Here is a 23,304-nt window from a genome sequence, read left to right as displayed (position 1 = left end):
TAGACTGGCGGCCTGTCCAGGGTGTACCCCGCCTCTCGCTCATTGACAGCCTGCAGCACCAGCACCATTTACAACCCCAGCAGAGATAAGCATGACGGAAAATTGATGGATGATTGTTATTTTGGTTTATTTAAATGTTATTCAATTAAAAATATTAGACTTGTGTTGAAAAGGAAAATACAATTATATGTACGAAGTTAAAAACCTGGATGCAGTTACACGGTTCATTAGAATCACAGCTGGGCGTTAAGTGAAAAATGAGATAATTGGCTGTTTGTATTTCTGTTCTATTCTAAGTGTTAATCACACAAGGTTAGACACATTTGACATTATGTAGATCTAGTCATACATGAGATTAAGTTGGTTAACAACCCCACAACACTTTAACGTGTGCTCTGTAGAATACCAAGGACCATTCTAGAGCATTTTCTGAGTCGTCCACTTTTAATTTAAGCGTAAAAACCTTCAGTTGGTATTAAAAAGTGGCTGGTAGCCAAAAAAGTTAACTTTAGTCCCTGGTTACAGCTTACTAGATGAAAAAAAAGTGTAATAGTAACATAGTGTATGGAAACATGGAAATGTGAGTCAGTAAAAGTAATATAATCTGGGCGTAAAATTAAAGTGGGCAGAACTATTACCAGAAAAAGGTGTCTTGGCTGCCTGCTCTTCCTCGAGACCTTCATGAGTGTCCCCTCTTTGACGAATATCTGCCCAAAAAAAAATATTAAAGCTTTTCTTCAGATCTAGCACTCAGTTTTCTGGTATGTTTTTGGTAAATCTATAAACGTGTCACTTTATCATTCCCACCCTTCCAGGCTTCAGGAGGTCCCTCTTCCCCTTCACGCTGTACTCTATGTGGACAAGACGCAGCAGGTTCTCCTGCGAGAGAAAGGAGGATAAAACACAGAGAAAGATTATTTAATGATGCATGGAGCTGAAGACAGAGGACCAAGCCATTCCTCTTTATTTGTGAATGAAAGTGTGGGAGGCGGAAAGGGAGGTGATAGTGAAAAGTGAATGGAGAGGAAAAGATAGAAGGACCCAGTGTTTCCCCTGTCCTTCACACTGTGTGTGTCTGTGTCAGTCAGTTTGTGTGGAGGAGGAAAAAAGTGTGATAAACAGAGGAGGGAACCTAAAGAGACACAGGGGAGCCCAACAAGGCAAAGACCTGGAGGACTATGGGGAAGTGTTTGTTCATTTTCTCTATGAACGCTTAATGCTTAAGAAGAACCATAAGTCATGTCCAGCCTCTCACTGCCTTTTTGTTATGTCACATCAGGGCCTCTTTGATGACCTAAACTTTCCTCACACCCTTAAGTTAATGGCCTAAAAGAGGCCTTCCACAGTCTGGCTTATCACTCAGAAGAGAAATTACCAGAAATGCTTTGAGGCTGGATTTAGAGACATTTTGAAACCAAGGCATCATAGACTATGAATCCAAGTTGAGGAACCCACCCCTTGCTTTAGGTTGTCATTGGCCTGGTCTGCCACCTCAGACACTATCACCAGAGCAGCTGCAAAGGAAACAAAAGCTGTGTGAGTTAAAGCATTCCACTTAGCACAGAGGGCTGGGCCAAACGGCTGCTTAACAGCGACTTCCTAACCTCAGATTGATAATGAAAATATCTCAGAGGAAGGTAAGATTACCTTGAGTGTCCTCGTATTCTTTTGAATCAGGAGAGAGGTTGTTCAAATAATCTGGAAAAAGCAGAATCACCAAATCAAATTCAACATTTGCACTAAAAAAATCATGGCAACTTCTGAAGTGTTTCTTTCCAACTGTCATAACCTCAGATGACTGTTAAGTATTACTGATTCATTAATTATGATCAAATTATGAATAAAACTTTTTCTTCTTGTTGAATTGCTAAAAAAATATCTTTCCAGTACCCTGAAAAAAGCATTTTAATTTTTTTCTTTTAAATCTTTTAGATTTTAATGTCAAACATTAATTAACTAAAATGAAAAAAGATGCTTTACAAATAATGATTGGATTTATTAAGAAAATAAGAATCTAAATCTTTTATATGAATTTTTATATATGACACATATTGAAATCTGATATAAAATAAGAAACTAAAGGTAATAAGAAACTATCAACAACAAAGCTAGCTGAGGGCCACAATAAGAAAATACGTCTCGGTGTATGTTTAATCTTTACTTTAAGAGAAGATTTTCCAGAAGAGCTGAGCGGGTATGGAAAGACTGTTCAACAACAACCACAACAACAACAACAACAACAACAAGAAAACCAATAAGAACATCATGAGTTTTTAATAATAATCAGCTCTAAAACAGACAGGTAGTCAATCCAAAGACTTTAAAAATGGTGCGATGTGAGTTTGTTTTCTGCTCCTTGTCAGCAGTCTTGTTGTGGCTCTCTGCAGCAGCTGTGCTGTCCTTTTGGCACAGAAATCAGATTATTACTAGACATGGTTAACTGATAATGTCTGATGCTAGGCTGTTAGTTCCTATTTCTGAATATATGACTAAATCTTTAGGTTTAGCAGATGGTAATTTTAAGCTATCCATGACTGATCATCTGCTGACTGATGAGACAAACCAATCTGGTTGTCCTTTTGCATCCAAGGGGAAACAGAATTTAATAAATAAAATATACCCAAATTAAAAACATGGTGGTGTTAACGTGATGGACCCTAAAAGAGGGATAACCTGTTGTGAGAGCTTTGGTTTGGATGGCTGTTTTTGCCTTCATAAAACCCCGTATTTAATGAATTACATTTTTTTTGATTTAGCCTGATTATCTTTTTCTGATGTAAAAATAAGCCTGATGATCCAAAACAACAAATTAAATCTGTAACCCAGAAAATACTATTTAATAAGATGTCTCTATGAATTCTTTATTTAGTCTCGCAGGTTATTTGTTGGTCTGTTGCAACAAATAACTTTTTAAGGCACTGGCATATTTTCACACTTTTGAATTTTACTATTTAGCAATTTCAGTAACCTTCTATGACATATATTTATAGTTTAACATTTATATTTGTGGAGATGATACTGCATTTTCTGTCATTTTCATCTCACTTTAAAGATCTAAAGAGTCTCTGTGCCATTACCGGTAAGAAGCATTCGATACTGAAGAACTCTCACGATAACCTGGAGCAGCTGGTGTTTCATTGGGACGTCAGGTTCTTCTGGACCCTTAGCCTGCACAATAAAACACAAGTATACAAATAAGATTGTTAAAGAACTTAAGAAGTACATTCCTAAATATCGGTTTGAAAACCTAAAATAAAAAGCTTTATTACAGATTAAAATGGTCAACAACACAATTCATTTTGTCATATATATATACTCTGCAAAAACAAACGAAAAAATTGTATCACTTCAAAGAAACTAAAGTTATACCCATGTTACAACCAGAAAGCCCCCATCTCTGTGTCTATGTGGGTCACTGTTTTAACTCTTTGCTGTTAGACAAGGTCATCAGCGACCGAAGGGAAATGTCTGTCAGGGTGACCTTCAGACACAAAAAAACCCACCGAACAGCCCTATTCTTCAGCTCTGTGGAGTCATTTGCAGGTGAGAAAGGACAAAGAGGGGGAACTATCAAAGGGAGCACTGGAAAAATCAATCAGGATCTAATTGCCTGTGACAGGTATTTATGCCCTGAGAGGTTCAGGACCAGCAGGGTTCTGGGGGTGCATGCAAACACACATACACACCATCTTTTCTAATCCAATGAAGTCCTATCCTTCATTAGACAGGCAGAGATAGCACCCTGCGGGAAAACAGCTTGTTCATCTTTATTTACACTCCACACAAACTCATACACACACACAAACTCACACACACAGACACACCTCATATATAAAAAAGTGTCAATGATGGAACCCTTCACACTTTGGCACATATACAGACTCACACAGAGATTGAGCTGGTGATAAAATAACACAGAACAACTCTGTGAGAAGAAGGGATGTGTTGCGCCTTAAATAAACTCCCTTTCTTTTTTTTAAACCAAGAGCTGGAGTCCGGATCCACATAGTAGAACAGCTCCTCATTATCAAACCCACTTGTTTTCAGTACATCCTCTCGCCTCGAATGTCACTTCTAAATTGTCATCCAATTGACACTTGTTCAGAGGAAGTGTTGTTCCAGAGATGGTAATTAGCTTGTTGGTGAACAAACCAAATGAAGGAGAGAAAAAGGAGCAGGACACCTTGTGCTGACAGATAAACTCATGCATAAAGGCATACGCTCAAAAACACATCTCACAGCCTCTGTTATGGCTAGCTGATATGCTGCGAGTACACACACACACCTACATACACACAGCTGATCTAATTGGGGAGTTGTAAAGGAGGCTGCTTCTCTAATTAGCTTCTGTCTGCCTCATTGCCCAGCTGCCTTTACAAGGAATTCACTCCATTGCTCTCTCCCTCCATCGCTCTCTGTCCACCTGCTGCACAGCCTCCTGCTCTCCTCCCAGGCTCCTCGCACACACTGGGCTACGGCATGAATATAAATCTAAGCGGAGGAGCCTCGGGAAGGGATTTCATAAACCTAGTTCAAGAGGATCAAAACAATCTGTGTGTGGCTATGCCCCGGCAGAAACAATCAGGAACATATGGGCAAGGGCACGAATACGCTCACACATACCGCAAACACTGTTCTGACCAATGTTTGTGAATGGCGCAGTAAACAAGCAACTGGCTGCTGAGAGGGGGGCTGTAATCCGGTAGGGGTTGAGCTCTGATCGGATCAGGGACTGTGGCTACTTCATCACTGTCATCACCACATCTACAATGAAATTACTACCACTTACACTGCAGGACTTTAGCTTGTAGCAGGAAAAGGTAAGCACACAAATAAGGTGCTGAAAACTGTAATGGTTGGAGACTTAAAACAGAGCCAAAAGGGTGTCTGACATTTCTTTAAGTGGACACAAACATCGGGATATACATGTTAAAATACTTGAAGAGAATACAAAGTGGTGTAGATATTTTAATAAAAATAAATGCACACAGACTATAACAACAGAGCTGTTAATTTCAGGTTTAGAGTTTGCTAAAACTAATCAAGGTTAGGAATAAATGCTCTGAAGTGTAAGTGGCTAAGATCTTGTAAGTTTGTTACTTTCTGTTGGATTCTAATAATCTGTTGAAATTACTACAGCTCATTATTTCTTGTTTATTTGTTAATAACCCTAGAAGACAGAAATCGGAAATAGTAAAGATCAGAATCTGTAGGTCAGGAGAAAAACAAAACAGGAAATCCACAAAGGGTCATAAATGTCTGAATGGTCCATTTGGACAATGAGCATATTTGCCTTTCAGGATGTTACGATGTTTTAAAACATCATTCTATGGGTGAAGCTGTTGTTTTTTGTGTCTCCAGCTACATCACATGAGAAATATGAACAAACCAAGCAGATAAGCAGGCGTAATGACTTTTTAGTCACATAAATTCAAAACCATTCAAGCTGCACTTGAGTTGTAAGGGGTTCAACCATATGAACTGAATCCAATGACAGATGAATAGTGCTGAGGTGTATTTAAAGCGGATGCATTCAAACATTTTCGCCTGTGATCCCAAAATAACAGTGACGCAGATTGGCAACTCCTCTAAATATATAGGTATTTAACTCTTGATTCATTTGTAAATATAGAATAAATAATCTTAATTTTATTGACATAAAATTATTTAATTCTAAATTGTAATTGTAGTTTTGATTATTTAACGGAAAATTGAATTATTCAGTTGAGGATTTTATAATGTATTTGCATATTCAATGTTCATATTTTAGATAAATGAAAAAAATGTTACATCTATTATAACATCTATTATGTTATATCTATCAATGGGAGATTTACTTAATATTAAATTATACATTTTTGTCCTCCATTTCCTCAGGGATCACATCATAAATATTGTGAAAATCATCTCACGGCCCCCTCACTCCCCCAAGACACCCTGACCCTAACTTTGGCTAACCTCTGATCTAGAGCAAATAGAAAAGAAGACAGCGATCATGTGCAGTCCATTTGAACTGAAATGAAGTTGTTTATAATCCTTTTTGTAGTCATCTTGGTTCCCCTTAAATGATCACCTCTTTATCATAACTGAGGCCATTTCTGCAGTTTGAGCAACTACTACTGAAGATCATTTTATACAAATGAGTGTACTTAAAAAAGCTCTAATTACTAACTGTATACCTTGTATGAAATAAGCAAAGGTATGTATATCGAAACACAATCTAATTCTGCACAGGTTCAGGTCACACACAAAAACTAAGGTTTAAACCAATTATATGATATGACATAATATAACACTAGCATATTACTGTACGGGTGGAAACTGAGAAGTAAACAGCCAAAGTTATATTTTTTTAAGCAATTAGAAGGCAACCAAAGAGCACAAGCATCAAAGCCTAGAATGAGTTTCTCGATGCTAGAAGTGAAGTGTTAAGTGTTAAGAGTTAAATGTTTTCAAATGAAAAAACAAGCTGCAAGGGTAGAGAGGGGTGGCGCTTGGACCAAAAGTCTAAGTGAGCTAAGTTTCTCTGAGGAGACACAGCTGCTGATGAATATTCATGCACTGAGACAGTTGGCGTCTTGTCTGTTTGCTTTCCTCAATGAACTAGAAACGCCTGAAAGCATTATGTCAGACACTCAGGGTGAATCAACACATAGCAAGGAGCCGGTGAATCTAAATACATTTAGGCAAAGAAATGCAGCAAGGAGCTGCTACGTTCATTGCTAAACATAAACATTAACACAAACAGCTCAGATTCAAAGGATGTTCTTTTATAGCTTACATGTTTGATGACAGTTATAAAATAATGTTTTTCCCATCCAACATGATTTGCTGTTTCAATGTTTTAACATTTTTGCAATGCCTTACAAAAACTTAAATAACCTTTAGTTTTTTACATTTCAATGCGTTAAAAACACAAAGTTTTAATCCCCTTTCTTGCAGATTTTTCTGTCAGCTCAAAAAATATGGAGATGGAGATTTTTGCAGGTTCTTAAAGAACAAATAGCTCTGGCTTAGACCCTTTAGGTAAACAAGACTAAGCTAAAGCTATTCAGATTTAAAAAAACCATTACATTTCAGTTCCAGCTACATGTTAAGGATTGGTCCCCTGCTAGAAAGTTAACCTGATCCCCTGTCTGAAGTCTTTTGCTACCTCGACAGGCTTCCATCAAGGATTGTCCTGCATCATATTTCCTTGGAGGACAAGTTGGAGCTAAGCGTTGGTTTTCTGCCACACATCAGTCTTTAATTTATCCCAGAATGTTGAATGCTGTCATCATCAGATATCACTACTTACTTTCACATGGATATATTCAAATAAAATCAGTATTTCTTATGTTTTTTTCCCCTCATGATTTTCCTTTTTCAATGACTCTTTTATTCAGGCATGCTTTTTGGAGTCCAGAATGAATATTAGCTAAGGATCTCTACTTAGCATGGACCTTTTTTCTCCTTGTCTTGTTATCACAATAAAAGAAATCCATGGTCAAATATGAAGTATTTATAAAGTTTAGTTTAACTATTTGCAACAGGCTGTAATGTTAGATATAACCCCTGTTTAAAACTTCATACTCAATTTATCAGCCTTATGGTGTCATTTCAAAAGGAGATTAAAGTGAGAAAACAAATGGGTACATTGCTGAGTGAATATAGAATAATGTGAGGATGACAGTAGAAAGGTCAGCTGCATGAATGGGAGGGGGTTACAGAGGCAGTAGAAATGCCACTATGTCCCAGTGGCTGCTGGGGGACAAAAAATGTAATTCAAGAACCACTGAATGGTTTCCAATACAAGATCATTCTGCTGGAGACACACACAAAGATTTACCTTCTTTTTCAAGAATGAAAATGAGAACCTGAGATTTAAAGGTGCTGTAAAGATGATTAATGTATCTCATCATTTATGAAGATAATTAAAAACCTTACGCACAACTCCTCTTCTCATGAATCTGCGATGTAATAAAGAGGAAGCAGCAAGACAAACTTACTGACTGGAGTTCCTCCAGTCAGTAAAACATCTCTACTGAGTGTTTTACCTGAAATTTCCTGACGATGCTGGCAAAACCTGGGCTGTTTCTGCAACTTTGTTCCAGTATAGACATGCTGCGATCATACTCAGAAATATAAGTGTCAAACACTCGAAAATCCTCCTGACGGGACAGGATCACATCCACCATCTTCTGGTTCTCTTCCCTTTAAAGTAAAGATTAAAAAGCAATGAAGTTAATGGTGCTTCTTTAAAAAAACAATGACAGAAACCATGAGGTGACATGTAAAATTTCTGTAGCTGTAAATCCCTTTTTACTGCTTACAAATACAGCATTCAAATACAATTATTATACTAAACTAATGTTTGTGTAATGGAGTTCTCAAGCTGATGAAAGTATTTGGTTTTCTTACTAAAAGCTGAAAATCCTGATAAAATTTGTTCCATTACTTATTGGAGTAAAACAGGACACTAGACCAGTCAGTGTATGGTTTGGATTTACAACTGTCCTTAAAACAGACAATATACTGCAGTACATGCCTTTGAGGTGGCTGTGGTTCGTTGGAGAAATTGAAGATGGCATAATAATCTGTCATTGTCAATACTTTAGTCCAATGAAAGTTCTTGGATTTCATTATTTTGGTTTTCAAAGGTTGCTCTGAAATTATAAAATCTTTTACATGCTAAAGGAATCTAAAGCCTCCAAGCAATTTTCTCTGTGATTAGCAAACTGTTCGTGTCATTTTTCTGCCTGCCTGTGCCAGTTTGTCAATGTACACTTTGTGCAGAATCCCTAACTAATTTCAGTTAACCTGCAAAAATCCTCATTTAATCAATTATATACATTTCTAACTGTCAGTATTGAAACAAAAAGCAATAATGATAAATATTAGTCCTTTTAAGTGAAGATTTTACATTGAATAAATATAAACATTTCATATAGGAAAATATACTGTACTCAATTTATTGAGCTATTTAGCTTTTTCCTGTTTTTGTAATAAGAAATTAAAATGTTGTTTAAACTATAAGTAGGTGTCTGTACAGATTCTTTTCTGTTTCATTAAAAGTAAGTAGATGACATTATATGTCTCTATGATACCATCAAATAATAGTATATCAACTTTATCTATGTTATCAGATTAACCATTGGTATCAGATTAATATTTAGTTTAGACACCATGAATATAGATTATTCCCAAAAGGTGAAAATGAAACTAGGTGAGTGGGGATGGAGAGCACACCTAATGCCACTTTGGTATCCAGAGCAAATAAATTCCTAGTTATCCCTATGCAGAGGGTGTTTCAGGAATGCGGGGAGGCAGAGTGAAGATAGATTCTAGTGAAGCAAAAGGCTGTTTTTGGCAAATACAGTGAAGCGAGACAGCCGCCGTTAGTGGGAAGTAGGCAATATGAAATTGGCAGGATTTGAAAAATCTAAACTCTTACGTATATTAGCATTAAACAAAAATTATCTAAACTAATTTGATTTAGCTGTGAAGAAAAGTGGCAGAGAAAGGGCACTTTTATAAAAATGGAAGATAGTGAAAATAACGGTGACAAAGGATGAAGTGGGGAATGTTCTTCGGAGGTGGCTTCCCTAAAAAAGCTTTAGTTAAGCCCTAAAAGGATGGTCCGTTGTCCTAAATTGTCTCCAGCACGGACTCTCCATGTTAAAGTGGAACCAACAACCAGCAGATTTGATAATGTGGTGAAGTGTCAATTTGCATGCCTTCATGTTACTACCACACATGAAACTAACGGTTCGTGCTCTGTGTGAATGCAGCAATAGTCGAGGCAACACTCGCTTGATACCAAATTTCTTGACAAATGAGCATATACAACACTCAAAGTATTAATGTCCCCCACAAATCTAGGGAATAGATTAAACTATTTTTTTTATGTTGCAGGAAACCAAAAAATTTTTTGAGTGGTCCAGTCAGAGCTTGGACTTGAGTTTAGCTTAATATATAATTAATGCCCATACAGATTATTTCAACTAACCACTGAAAAGTGTATATAATCCTAATATAAAAAAAGCAAAAATTGTAATCTTGGTTCCAGGTACTTACAGATTCACTTCCATACAGAAAGCCCATATTCTTATCTTCAGGTAACACAGAATACATGTCAGATTAAATAATACTACTTATACTTGCAGTGTCCATATAATCTGTAAAACTCCCTGCATAAATATAATAAAGCAGTTTATATGCATAAATCAAGCGGAACACTGTGGCAATAGCCCTACTGCTCCACTTGTGAAAGTAAATCTGTTGGGCTCTTTTTGGCAAAAAGACAATCATTCTTATTGCCACATTGCCAGACAGGACACTGTTTAAAAAAAATGAAATCTTATTTTTAAACAATGTTTTTATAGTTGCTCTATCTGTTTTAAAATCTTTTTACTTTTTTTTGTCTTGTTTCCTATCAGACCAAATCTAAACCTGACAGGGATATGAATAACCTCAGCTTTGACTGTATTTGTACAGCTGTTTCCTACTGTTCTAAGACCAATTCTGAAAATTCCAGCACATCTGAAATATTTTTCTTCTGCTCCTGATCTATAGCTATATATATAAATTACAGATTATGGGGATCGTTGGTTTTCAATAGCATTTAGGGATTCCACATCTAACAGTATGTTTCTTACCAATTGCTAATGCGCTCCTCCAGCTCAGCCAAGATGCTGCTGTGGAGGTTGTAAACCTGTGGAAGCACACTCAGAATCTCCCCCAGCCTCTGCTCGTCCAGCACTGGCTGGCCTTCCTCGTCTGCTGCCTCAGTCACCGCTGACCTAAAGTCCTGCGTGAGAGACAGAAAAACAAGATTCCTGAGGAGAGACTTTTCAAGAAGACAATGCTGGGGGACAGTAAGGCAAAACAAGGGAATAAAGGAAGTGCTTGTGAGGAGGATGGATGGAGGAAGGGAGGGCAGGAGAAATAAAAGGTGCACAGGAACGGGGAATGAAGAGAAAAATGGAAGGAAGGTCAGATCCTCCTAAACATCCTTCCTGCCACCCTCCCTTCATATCATCCCATTACTTTGGGCTCTGTTCAGGCATTCAGGAAAGGTGGCCCCCGCTTGTACGACACACCAGGTGTTGCTGCATAATCACCTAACTCGCTGATACAATACTGTTTTGTACTCAACCCCCACTTTTTATATCTCTATAGACAAGAACCCAAGAATTTGCTGATATACGGCTAATTTGGCTCAGCTGAAGTGTATTCAGTGAACATAAAGCATCCAAATGGTACTAATGGAAGCTGTTTGAGAAGCGAAAGAGGCTCATTTGAAGAGTTATGGCAGACAGGGGGAAAAAACAAGAGGAGAGAGGATATCTATCTTCTCAGCAAATGAACTCAAAAAGAAACAGAAAGCTGGTCATTAATTACAAAGTGGTGACATGATGTGAGAAATATTAGTTTCCTCTCTGACCATCGCTGTGGGGAAAACTGACGCTACTTTGTCAGTCGAACTGAAGTTTATGTCTCTAAGGGGCTCATCAATTTTACTTTTGTGTAAAACAATGACATAAAACAGATATCATGATCTGCTTATAGATATTGTCAAGAGAGTGGATACTTCACAGTAAGATATTCAACTGTGCAATCAATCACGTTTGAGTTACCACAAATTTTGTCTGCTGATGTCTAAAAGAGAGTCCATGGTTCTATTTTTCTTTGTCATCCAGGTTGTTAAAATTAACTCGGTTATGGTAACTCAGGCCTTCGGTGAAGCAGTCGTTACACTCAGATGCTGTCACTTTAGGGTCGAAGGGTCACAGATCAGCACAGAAACAGCCCAGGCTTCATATGTGGAAGCCGTTGCGGGGAAAAGTCGTTTAGAAGAGGAGCATGGCCTCCCTTCCTATCTGGAGACAGGGTCTGGAAATTCTTTGTATTCTTGTTATTCGTTATCAGACAATGGAACAATAGCTCATGTGTGCCTCTCACTTAACGCTGCACCTTGTTTTTTTTCCCAGACGGTGTGTTTGTACATGCTGTACTGCTGCTGGCCCCCACACCCCTCTCACCTGAATTGCTCACTTTCAGTTTAAAGATGACATCGAACAGCGGCTAATAACCGAAACCCCCCCCATAAGGTTTTAGAAACAGGACGACCCTGAACCAGAATTATTTCTGGGAGCCATTCAAGAGACTGAAGGCAAAACATTCAAGGTCACCTTCAAATGAGAAGCAGCTACCTTTGTTTCTTCTGATCGGATTATCATCTAATGTCTTAAATCCTGTTGGTCAATGGTTGGTCATGCTCTCTTGGTGTCTTTTATTGGATATCACTTATTTCTATTCAGGCCTCACCCTTTGTAACTGTGGAGGAGCTGCAGAGATCAAAAGCTCAGGAGAAGGAATCTATTGATTCATAATAAATATGGCACTCCTCTTAAAAACACAACCAAAAAACATCCACATTGTGAACCAAGGAATTTTAGGCATTATGCTGTGGGGATTTTTTTCACAGCAGAGGCAGAGAATCTGGTCAGAAGTGATCAGAAAATGAATGGTGCTACTGTAAAGACAGGGCAATATGAGAGAGAGAACCTGCAGAAAGCTGCGCTTTCACTAAGACAGCCGCTTTGTCATACAGCCAAGGGCTCCAATGGAAGGGTTTAGATCAGGGCATATTTATGTGCCGAAATGGCCTAGTCAAAGTTAAGAACAAAAGCCAGCAGGAAATTTGTGTCAAGAATCCTAACAAACTTAGCCATTTTGCAAAGAAGAATAATATCTAAAAGACTAATTGTTTGTCGGATGAAAGGTGAATTTAAAAGTATGACCTAGTCTTTTCCACTAAAATGTTATGACTAACAAACTGATTGGCAGATTCCTTTATAATGTAAGATATGAAAATTTTTAAAGTGAACATGAGTGAACTTACTCAATTAGAGTTGTGGTATTTGCACCATATTCTATAAAATGAATGAAATCTTAACCACATAGTGGCTCTGCATTTCTTATACCTCATCCAAAATATTTAGGTTCCTGAGCTATTTTCTGCATTTGTGCTGCTATAGGCTTATTAGGCTGCGGGATGACATAGAGACCCCTTTTCATCATGCTATCTCTATTCTTCCATTCTGCAGTATTTGTTTTTTTAACCTCTAACTACAGTATATGCTTTCTCTGCCTTTTCTCATCATAGTAGCTTCATCTGGTCTGTTCCTGTTTGGCTGTGACATCATCCTGGAGAGAGGTGTTAGCTGCGCTGCTGGCATCAACGCCTTTGTTTGTGGATGATGGAGCTTGGCCTGTTTTACAGTGTAGTCCTGTCTCTCTGACTGTGACTACCTGTATGTGCCCTGCGTATTCTCTGACATGGGAGCTGGCTCGGAGCTCATCTGCCTGGCTTTGTGTTTCCTGGATGGTGCCACCCATGGAGCTGATTGACAGCCTTTTGTATCTCTGCTTCTTTCTGTATGTCTGCTTTTGTCTCTTTTTCGGTTTAATTTGCATGTTTGCTAAGCCATAACAAGGCTTTTGTTTATGCCACTCTATAAGCTTGGAACTCAAACCTGACTCCAGACATTTTGAATTGAGAAAGCTTCCCTTATGGGAAGCGAAATGTCTTCAAACTTGAAAAACAAATTCCAGTGGTTTGTTTTTTAACTTTATTAACTTTGTTGGTCTCCTTATACCCCAGTCAGCCTTGGCAGATGGCCACTCACACTGAGCCTAGTTCTGCTGGAGGTTTCTTCTGGTTAAAAGGGAGTTTTCCTTTCCACTGTCCCTGCAAGCATGCTCTGTGTGGGGGATTACTTTTGAGTCAATGAGTCGATGCAATCAGCTGGTTTTCCTTAGATGGGAAACTTTGAATCAATCTGTTGGATTATCTATATAAAGTGCCTTGAGAAGAGATGTGGTGTGAATTGGCGCTATATAAATTCACTGAATTTAATTAAATCTAAGCCTAATTTAGCAGAGTACACATGGAGACAAGGCCTGTGGTTCTGCCTGTGCTGTGGCAGGAAACAGTGATGGTAGTAAGTTTGACCTTAAAGGTTAAACCCCTGGTTTCTGGCCATTTGAAGGGTTCCTGTGGTTAACATTCAAATTAATCTAATCTAATATCTCATAAACGATATTCTATGGGAATAATAGAAATGCTGGTTTAAATCAAGCTATCAGATACTGACCATTTGATCAGCCATCACATTATTAGATGTATCAGTGTATACATATACTACCTATCTCAATGCTGTGAATAATAGACCAAACCACACCTCATAAATTATTCCAACTGCTTGTAGTACTTGCAGTATAAAAGGCAGTTTTATGAAGCAGATAAATGTCACCCTCTCCTTGTTGATTTGCAGGTATGTGATGTTGTTTTGACAGGAATCGTTCTAGAAAGGATGGAAAAGATAGATGTCTGTATCGGATGGTTTTCCTCACTTTGTTGCATCTCACCTTCAAACTTAAATTGTGTGCTTTAGAATGATCAGCTCCCTTTAAGGGACATTTACCAGGAGCAGTGTTTTTAAAAGGGGGTTCTACCTTGTTCAAAAACACATGCAAAAGGGATTCATGGTAAGACGACCTTACGTCATTCTACAACTGACCACATTGGAGCACAACATGACAGTTTTTTCAAGAACAGGAAGTAAACATGGCTGCAACAACACTGATAAAGCTGGACAGAGCATTACCAAGGGGAGGAGGTGGGGAAGAAGAAGGAGACTGGATGTGACGCACTCACAGGATATGATCCAGTAAGCAGATTTTTAAGAAAATACATAAGCAGAAGCTGTTTTTAGGTCCATATGACACATTTTTTGATAAAGCAGAGGTTTCCTTACCTCGTGAATGTGCTTCAGGGCACTAACATGTCTGCAAATACAAGAGTATTAAAAAAATTATGAACAAACTGTAGAGAGAAAATTTTAACCCATCAAATGTCTTTTATTATGTTAATTGCAAATTCAGCAAATTATTCGAGTTAAGAATTAAAGATTTACAACAATTATCATTGAGAATAAAATCTGTGGTTGGTAATATGATGAAATATGAAAAGTTAACCAAAAACAAATGCAAAAAAAAAAAAGAAGCAAAAATAGGTGAACTGATGTAATTGGGTTAACCCCTAAACGTAGGCACTCACATTCTCTCTGTGTCGACCAGTTCTTTGGCAATGTAGAACGCTCGAGAACGCCCATCAATCTGCATGACAGGGAGGGAAAACGATGGGAGATAAATGAAAAAGGTTCATGTTTAAAGGCTCTCTGTGGGCACTTACTCCTCTCAAACATTAATAGCCACATCTACACAGCTGTTAAGCAGGCGGACAAAACACCAAAATGACTTTCTTTCCCAAGATTTGTGCTGTCAAAATAAGACTGATTATTTCATTACTTTGGAGCATGGATATGAAAGCCTTCCTAAATTGAACGCGTTTAAATTCTTATGTATTATTTATGAGAGGCTGTATGTACGGCTGCAATGACAAAACTGCCAATTGATTTAGAGGTTAATTGCTAGGTCTCAAAATATAAGAGTAAGAGCACAACAGTGGTTTCACCAAGGTGGCCAATGTATGTTTTTAGAGGCAATCTTTCCACTTAAAGGGACAGTGGTCTTTATATTATCAAAACAAACAGCCCCTTCCTTCTGGAAATTTAAGTCCAACTTATTGTAACGTTCCTTTGAAGAGAAAGAAAACAAGGAAATGCACTTTATAAGATCAGAACAAAGCGTTGTTATTGTTGTGACAGCAACAGGATGGGTGGGGTCCATGTTTGAGCTACTGTATAAAGTCTGCTCTTCATTGTACAAACATTAGAGGGGGAATTCAAGGTCCATCTAACCTGTTAAAGCAAAGTGCTTGGAGTGTATGTACGTATATGAGGCTGTGCAGGGGTACTCAAGTCTAGTCCTCCGGAGCTACTACCTGCAACTTATTGATGCAGGAACTTATATATCATAAAGAAATGCCCATAGACACAGTCAAGCGTAGTAGTGCCTTTTTGGTGGTCTTGAGCTGCTATACTTTCTACATGTAAAATAAAAACGTTATCTATGTTATAGGACAATATTGCTGTTTGCCTTTAGCTTAAGCATGCTTGAATTGATATATTTATATCATGGTTACTTGTGAACATATCAATATGTTTGGTACCTTGCCATTGAAAAATAAATAAAATACGTATAATCAAAGTATATATCAGAATAAAACAACCATGCTTAAATAACTGGCGGACGCCAACCAACCATTTTTCTAACCCCTATCACTCACCTGCCGGTCATAGCTTTGCTCCAAAGACCCATCTTCTTCCTCTGAGGTACGACCCTGGTCTTCATCTGCTGACAGACCAGCAGAGACTGGGTTCATGGGGAAAGGCTCGGTGTAGGCACTGCGCAAGAAATAAAAATACACATTTAATATAACAAAGCCTTTCATGGAAACAACTTTTATAGCAAAGGCTGCCTTAAGGAGCATTGCATTAACAATATAGGTGGACACCTATTTCTGCAGGGAATGCAAAGTAGCATAAAAGACATTCAACACCAAACACAGATTTACAATAAAAGGCCACTGGATTCCCACAGGATACATCCACACAGTGCTAAATTCCCAGTTCCTTCTAAATGTATGTTTTTCTTTTTCCTGTGAGTGTCCCTAAGCATTTCAGTTTTCATAAAGAGTCCCCCAGTGCTTGAAGAATAATCCCTTTCCTGATTGGCTCCTGAGGAGGTGGCACCGTTGTCTCAAATCCTGTTGTGTGCTACAGGAGCTGAGGGGATATGCTGCTAAAGATTTCTCGTGTAATCCCTTTTAAATGCAACATGCACTAATTAGCAACGTCCTCTGGTCAATTATGATCCGTTAAATATGTCTGACAGCATCACATCACCACAAAAGACATAATATTGCGATGGAACAGGAATAGGTTAATGGTTCTTACATAAATATGGAGCTGCTGTAAAATCAGAGGAAGCCCAGTGCATTGCCTTATTAAAAATAAATGTTTTTGAGAATTGACAAATAGACTTGAGTCCTCTGGACTTAATTCCCTCTCAAAAATTCTCTTCCCTCACTAATGTCTCTCTGTAGTTCAAATTTTCCTTTTCACACATACATACAGGTACCTAACAGCCTTATTGGGTGGGCTGGTGAAAGCACCTATGGCCCATTACTCATGTTTGACCTCGAAGTAGTCAGGTCAGGCTTGCAGGTCTTGTTGCGAAGGAAAGTGGACTGCAAGGAATTGCTCTTCTTAAAAGTCTTTCTGCAGCTCTGATTTATTGTATCATCTATCAAATAACCAAGAGCAACTTCTCTGAGGACTTTCACCTTCACATTTTCATCTTCAACGTAAAACAGTATCACAGTCCTTCATTATTCATAAGACTGTTTCAACAAAGATGTTGTTCAGATAGCTGAAAAACAGGCTGGCATTACTATTCCATTATTGTAAAACTAGGAAAAAAATTAGGTTGGAGAACAGCAAAACAGAAGCCTCTTGAAAACACTATTAAAGCAAAGTTATTATGCCAGCTGACTGTGTTGATAACACAACAAAGTTAAATCTACTGTGGCAAATTTAAAGGCAGGCACAATGACACTGGTAAAAGAGATGTACTCCACAAGCCTTCCAGAAATGTGATGGTGCTTGTAATACGTAATTCAATTGAAGTAAACACTCCGTATCAAAATATATATTAGAAGAAGGCGTTTTCTACTTATAATGGCACCATTATGACAAAAATAGGCTAATAGTGTTGGTTCATTGGCTTGCTAACTGTAGAAGAATGGGACGCTAATGGGGGATTAGGAACATGAAGGCAGTGTTGCAGTGTTATTTTTATTGAGGAAGGTTATGTGTTGTCTGCTGTGGGGGTGACTGTGTGGAAAATGAGTTGTCTTTATGATATCTGCCATTTTACATGTGGTCGGATTGGGATAGATTAAGAATAATAACATTTCTACTACATGGTGGGTTGCAGCTTAGGGCTGAGGATTGTATCATTTCAATATTTGATTTTTGGTAAAAGCCTGTGGTGTTTCTAGAGTTGAACATGAATTAGTATTTGACAAAGGGATTGAATAAACAATTTCTCTGTGAAATTGCTAGCTTTGTTAATGTAAATTTCTTTCCTGACTTTATTTTATGACAGATATAACCTTCAGAAAGTAAACATATAGACTGTACACTCTATATTTTTAGAGTTTTAATAATAATAATCTAAATTTACTGATCTCACATTTTTATTGATCTCACAAATTTACCTCTGCATTTAACCCTTCCCCTTGGGAAACAGTGGGCTGTCATTGTGGGGCGCCCCGGAGAGCAGTATGGGTTTAATTGTTGTCAGGAAATGGGGCTCAAACTCGAACCTCATGATTTCAAACTCTATGCCCTAACCACTAGGCCGCCACTTTTTATTTCCAAACTATAAACTTCTCATCTCAGCTCCAGGAGTGTCAACAGCCTGATCACTAAGGGGAATGCTTGCACTGATTGACAGCTCCAAAATGAATAAAATCATGAAAACAATCTGCATGCATTACCTTCACATATTGGTAGCAGTATCAGTTGCTGTTTTTAGTGTCTGAGCCAAATAACTAATAAACTAGACAACAGAAAATGTCAGTAGTGATTCAAGACTAAGTTCACCAGGGTGGTGCCAGTTTTTGTTTCATGCCGGGAAAATAAAAAAAATAGTGTTAAAAAGTAAAAACAGGGCAATACTAAATCATTTGACGTATTAAGTGAGCTGCAAATGAAAAATGTGACCCTGTCTTAATATGACTAAAAATAAAAGTGTGTCACCTGGATTTTTTCTATCATAGTAGAAATATAACCCGAAACGTGAAAATGAAATATTTCAGAGGGTCCATTCAGTTAGTGTGGCTGTGCCAGCGGAATCATCATAAGATTTCTTTGAGTATTATGTTCTTAGTTCAAGAGCCATAACAGGGGCCAAGCAGTTCTGCAGCGGCACTGACCTGTTTCTGGAAAATATAAACTAGAAAATATAACTTACAGGGATGAAACAAATACATATATATAATAAAAATCTAAATATTCAAAAACATAAAAATAATGACAGTACCACCACTAAGCAAAACGTATTAGTCTATGAGGACTGAGGAGGTCTTAAAATAAGTAAGGAAAATTTGTAATTTAAGACAAGGATAAAAGTTCATCTTTTAGCAGCATACGGACCCAATGCTGAGGCAAGCTGCCTCCTGGAATGGAGAAAAAAAACCTTTTGGCAAGATGAGTCATTGATTATGGACCATAACAGCACTAAAAATATCTGATACTACTATCGGCCGATATTTTCATTTTGGCACATCCTTAGCGTTTAATGATTTCAAACTGAACTAATTGTATTTGAAATTACATTTTATTGCATTGAAAATTAAGTTTAACTCATTTCCCTTATAGTTTTAGAATTCAATTTCAGTTGTAAAATTCCCACATCCTAGAGAAAGAAAAGAATAACTGAACACAAAGATTCACATCAAGTCAAATGACAGGCAGCAAAACTCTTAGGTTTGTATTAAATTTATGACATGCAGAAGAAACTTCAGGCAAACAAACTGTCTACAAAAGCAAATACGGGTTTTCCTATAATGGCTGCTAATATGGTATGTAGTCTTAAAGACAACAACAACAATACAATACGTACTACACACTATGCTAATCTGGGGTCTTAAGCAAACAGGAACAAGAAGCAGCTGCACAGTTAGCCCATGATTTGCTTAACTGACATGAAGTTATAAATTTAATATCCATCTATCTAAATACCCATGTAAACAACCTGTGTAATACCCTTGTATAATGATCATAGTATTAAGAAAAACAAAAAAAAGAGCTGTCCTTCTTCTTCCTTTGGCACATTCTTCTTCTTTGACAGTTTGAGCTGATGTAACGAGTACATTTCTCCACTGTGAAATCAATATAGTCAATCAATCAGTCAATACAGAAGTGAGAGTTTTTCTGATGGTCATTTTATATGATGCAAGGCATCCACCATGCTCCTGTTGGCTCCTCTTCTCCAGGTCTAAATGCAGCTGCATACTGTAGGAAGCTTTTCAGGAATTAAAATTAAAATTATCCAAAATGATTTTTTTTTTATTTCAGACATGCAAGTATATAATAATGACAGTATATATCTATATAACATAAATTAAAACAGTCTGAAAAAAGGGTGTATTGGCAGAAGCAAGAAGCTTATAATGCCCACCCTCCAAAGCCAATTTACATTGGACTAGAAAGCAAAATAAAGAAAGCTAAAAAGATGGCTACCGTTTATAATACATACCAATGTATGATTTTAGGAACAATAATTTTTCTACAATAATAAAAATTTTATTAAATAATATTTTTATTAATTTTCACATCATCAGTTTCAATTTAGTAAAATTCAGTTTCACACCAATACATTTAATTAAGAATTTTGTAAATACAGACTCACTGTGGGCAATTCATAATCAATATCTGATATTAAAAAAATTCAAATTCTGCCCATGTTTTACATGGAATTAGCTGCAGATTTTAAAATTACTTCTTTAACTGCTAATAACATTCCTTATTCTATAGTAAAGAACACAGGAGTGTATTTTTGTTTGTTAAAACATTCATCCGAGTTTACCTGGTATATTTAAATCAGATGACAATTAGTTCAGTTCAACTGATTTAACTTAAACCCTGAACTGTTTGATTTGGCAAATTATAGCCGACATAAAGTCATTCTTTAACATCATAAATCTAACACCCATAAATCTTTTAGCTTGTATTTGAGAAGAAACAGCAGCAGTTGTTGGTAATCTCAAGCAACAGCGACAGCAGACTTGGCATTCCTGACTAGACCGCACCTATTTTTGTTCACAGGAAAGCAAAACCCTCAACCCAACACAAAAAAAACATCCCTCCCCATTTCATCCTACCTGTCATATAATTTCTACACCTCTCTACCTTCCACCAGCACCTCACCCTTATCCTGCATTTCCTGTAAATAGGCTGGTGGGAAGCTCCTGGCTGGCTATTTCCTCCCTTGGGATGACCTGTTAATGACCTCAGAGCAACTGGCACCAGTGTTGGCTAGCCAGAGACACACCCTGCCCACCGCACTGCATACCACCCAGAACAACAATGTACTTAAGATGGCTCCCTCATCACTACTAATGCTAAAAAAACAGTGGGTGTAGGCGGTGTTTTAAAGGCCATACCAAGGCTTTGTCATAATTCAAACTAAAGAGATTCTTGCTGAACTGAAGATGCAAGATGTTAGCAGCACCACAACAAAAAATACCATCTTAGCTGCGCAAAGTCACAGAATCTCAAACTTTTCTTCTTTAACTGTTTTTTTCCTATATTTCTTTGTGGTGTCTTTATATGCTGCTGCTTCAGTTGAACACTTTTGCTGACCTAGCATCTTTACCCAGAGCATCATTTTTTAGATAAAACAGCACAGAGCTGCAGCTTTGACCACTTGCACATATGCATACAGTATGTGATTCACAGACCCACATATAAACACCTTGTTTAGGATTGGGAAATAATGACACACATTCTCTACGCATTCCACACTTTAGTGTGTTGCTAATGACCATGTTTCTTTACTTAGACTGAAAGTGTGTGCTAATGTGGCATCTTAATGCTGGCATACATTAATCACACCACGAGAAACAGGGCAACCATGGTGGAGAGCAGCTTTGTAACTCTCCTTAAAATGCATGTCTGTGGCTGTAGGCAATTGAGAGCAGCTCCCTGAGGCTATTCAGTTGCTGCTTTCACAAAAATCAACTTGTTACTCTGAGGGTCTTTGACCATGCTGCCTTGAATGCATTCTTAATAAATCACTGTCATCGTCATATCGGTGGTCTGGGACTGCAGCAGCGTCAAGATTTGAAGGGTTATATTAAATATCTACTCACAAAAGGATAGAAACACTATAAGGGTATTGCAGTTAGTACACTCATGCACAAATATATGCCCTATAAAACCTAAACATTAATATCTGCCCTGCGGCGTTTCAGTGGTCCTAGTAACATGAGCCCCAATGGTGGGAATGTGGGTAAAGAGAAGCAGGATAGACTGATAGGTTTGGCATTCTTCTTACTGGCGTGAAATCTGAATGACAAAACAAGGTGTACTGATTCAATCTTTAGAAGATAAATTGTCTGCACAGGGTGGATAAGGATCTTCTAACTAAAGGTAAAGTTCAGAAGGCTAAAACACATAAAGTGCCTTGAAACAGTATGAATACATCTTGGACTCACTGGCAATTTGCTGATGGCAGTACATTTTGGGAGGTTATCTGGAATGGAGCAAAACAAACTGGAGCATCAGTATAAATATGTGAGAAGTACAAGGCCTCTCCAAACTCCCTTTTGCCTGTGCAACTGCTTGGGCAGCAGAACTCTTGGCCTCACAATACCTGCTTTGGCTGCCTCAGGAGTCCCACAAATCAACTAGGCTCGATAGGACTCCTGCTTCAGCTTGACAGCATCCCTTAATGCCAATGTCTACCACAAAATTTGGGGATTGCTGCCACGACAGGCACTGCAGACCTTATGCCACAGCTATGCGGGCCACATCGGCAATAGAGGCAGAGAACATGGCTTACTTAGACTCCATGTCTCCAGCCTCCTGCGGAAAAAGCTCTCCCAGAAGTGGGAGTTGAACACAACCCTGACTAAGGGCTTCACCAGACATTCCCTGCAGACCCTCACCACAATCCACACTACGTAGGTTGCATAGAGGTCCTACAATGAAACACCCCTCGAGTTCAGAGCTGGGGGTCCGTTCCTCCCGATCCCACCCCTTAGGTTTAACTGTTGTTTCCAACATGGGTAGGAGACCCCCAGCAGAATAGTAGAATCCCTGGGAGGGGTGCTCCCCAACACCAACAACATAGACTCTGGGGTCATCCAGACACTGAAATTTCCTAAAATCCATCCGTCCATTTTCCGACATGCTCATCCCTACTGGGGTCGCTAGGGGTGCTGGTGACTATGTCAATGGGCGAGAGGCGGGGTACACCCTGGAAAGGTCGCCAGTCTATCGCAGGGCAACACAGAGACAAACAGGACAAACAACCATTCAAACACACACTCACACCTATGGAGAATTAAGAGAAGCCAATTAACCTAACAGTCATGTTTTTGAACTGTGGGAGGAAGCCCAGGTACCTGGAGAGAACCCACACGTGCACAGGGAGAACATGGAAATTCCATGCAGAAAGACCCCCCAGCCAGGAATTGAACCCAGAACCTTCTTGCTGCAAGGCAAGATTTCATAAAATTTCACCACAATAACTCCCAGTAAAACAAATAGTAGATAAGGT

General features: G+C 38.3%; 1 protein-coding gene across 2 annotated transcripts in view; it reads right to left on the bottom strand.

Annotated features, from left to right (window-relative positions):
• Positions 1 to 23,304, bottom strand: part of fgd5a (FYVE, RhoGEF and PH domain containing 5a) — a 47,467-nt gene that overhangs the window by 13,874 nt on the left and 10,289 nt on the right. For both annotated transcript variants that reach the window (XM_038294479.1, XM_038294487.1), the window contains exons 3-12: positions 16,238 to 16,355; positions 15,107 to 15,165; positions 14,805 to 14,835; positions 10,638 to 10,789; positions 8,037 to 8,193; positions 3,078 to 3,168; positions 1,648 to 1,698; positions 1,456 to 1,514; positions 808 to 879; positions 639 to 707 (exon numbers count right to left, since the gene is read on the bottom strand). In XM_038294479.1, coding sequence (XP_038150407.1) covers positions 639 to 707; positions 808 to 879; positions 1,456 to 1,514; positions 1,648 to 1,698; positions 3,078 to 3,168; positions 8,037 to 8,193; positions 10,638 to 10,789; positions 14,805 to 14,835; positions 15,107 to 15,165; positions 16,238 to 16,355 — 859 coding nt within the window. The remainder of the gene's footprint in view (positions 1 to 638; positions 708 to 807; positions 880 to 1,455; positions 1,515 to 1,647; positions 1,699 to 3,077; positions 3,169 to 8,036; positions 8,194 to 10,637; positions 10,790 to 14,804; positions 14,836 to 15,106; positions 15,166 to 16,237; positions 16,356 to 23,304) is intronic.

This window comes from Cyprinodon tularosa, unplaced genomic scaffold, assembly GCF_016077235.1.
Source record: "Cyprinodon tularosa strain WSP-4 unplaced genomic scaffold, ASM1607723v1 ctg11, whole genome shotgun sequence".
Classification (NCBI taxonomy): Eukaryota; Metazoa; Chordata; class Actinopteri; order Cyprinodontiformes; family Cyprinodontidae; genus Cyprinodon; species Cyprinodon tularosa.
This window is presented reverse-complemented; position numbering and strand designations above follow the sequence as displayed.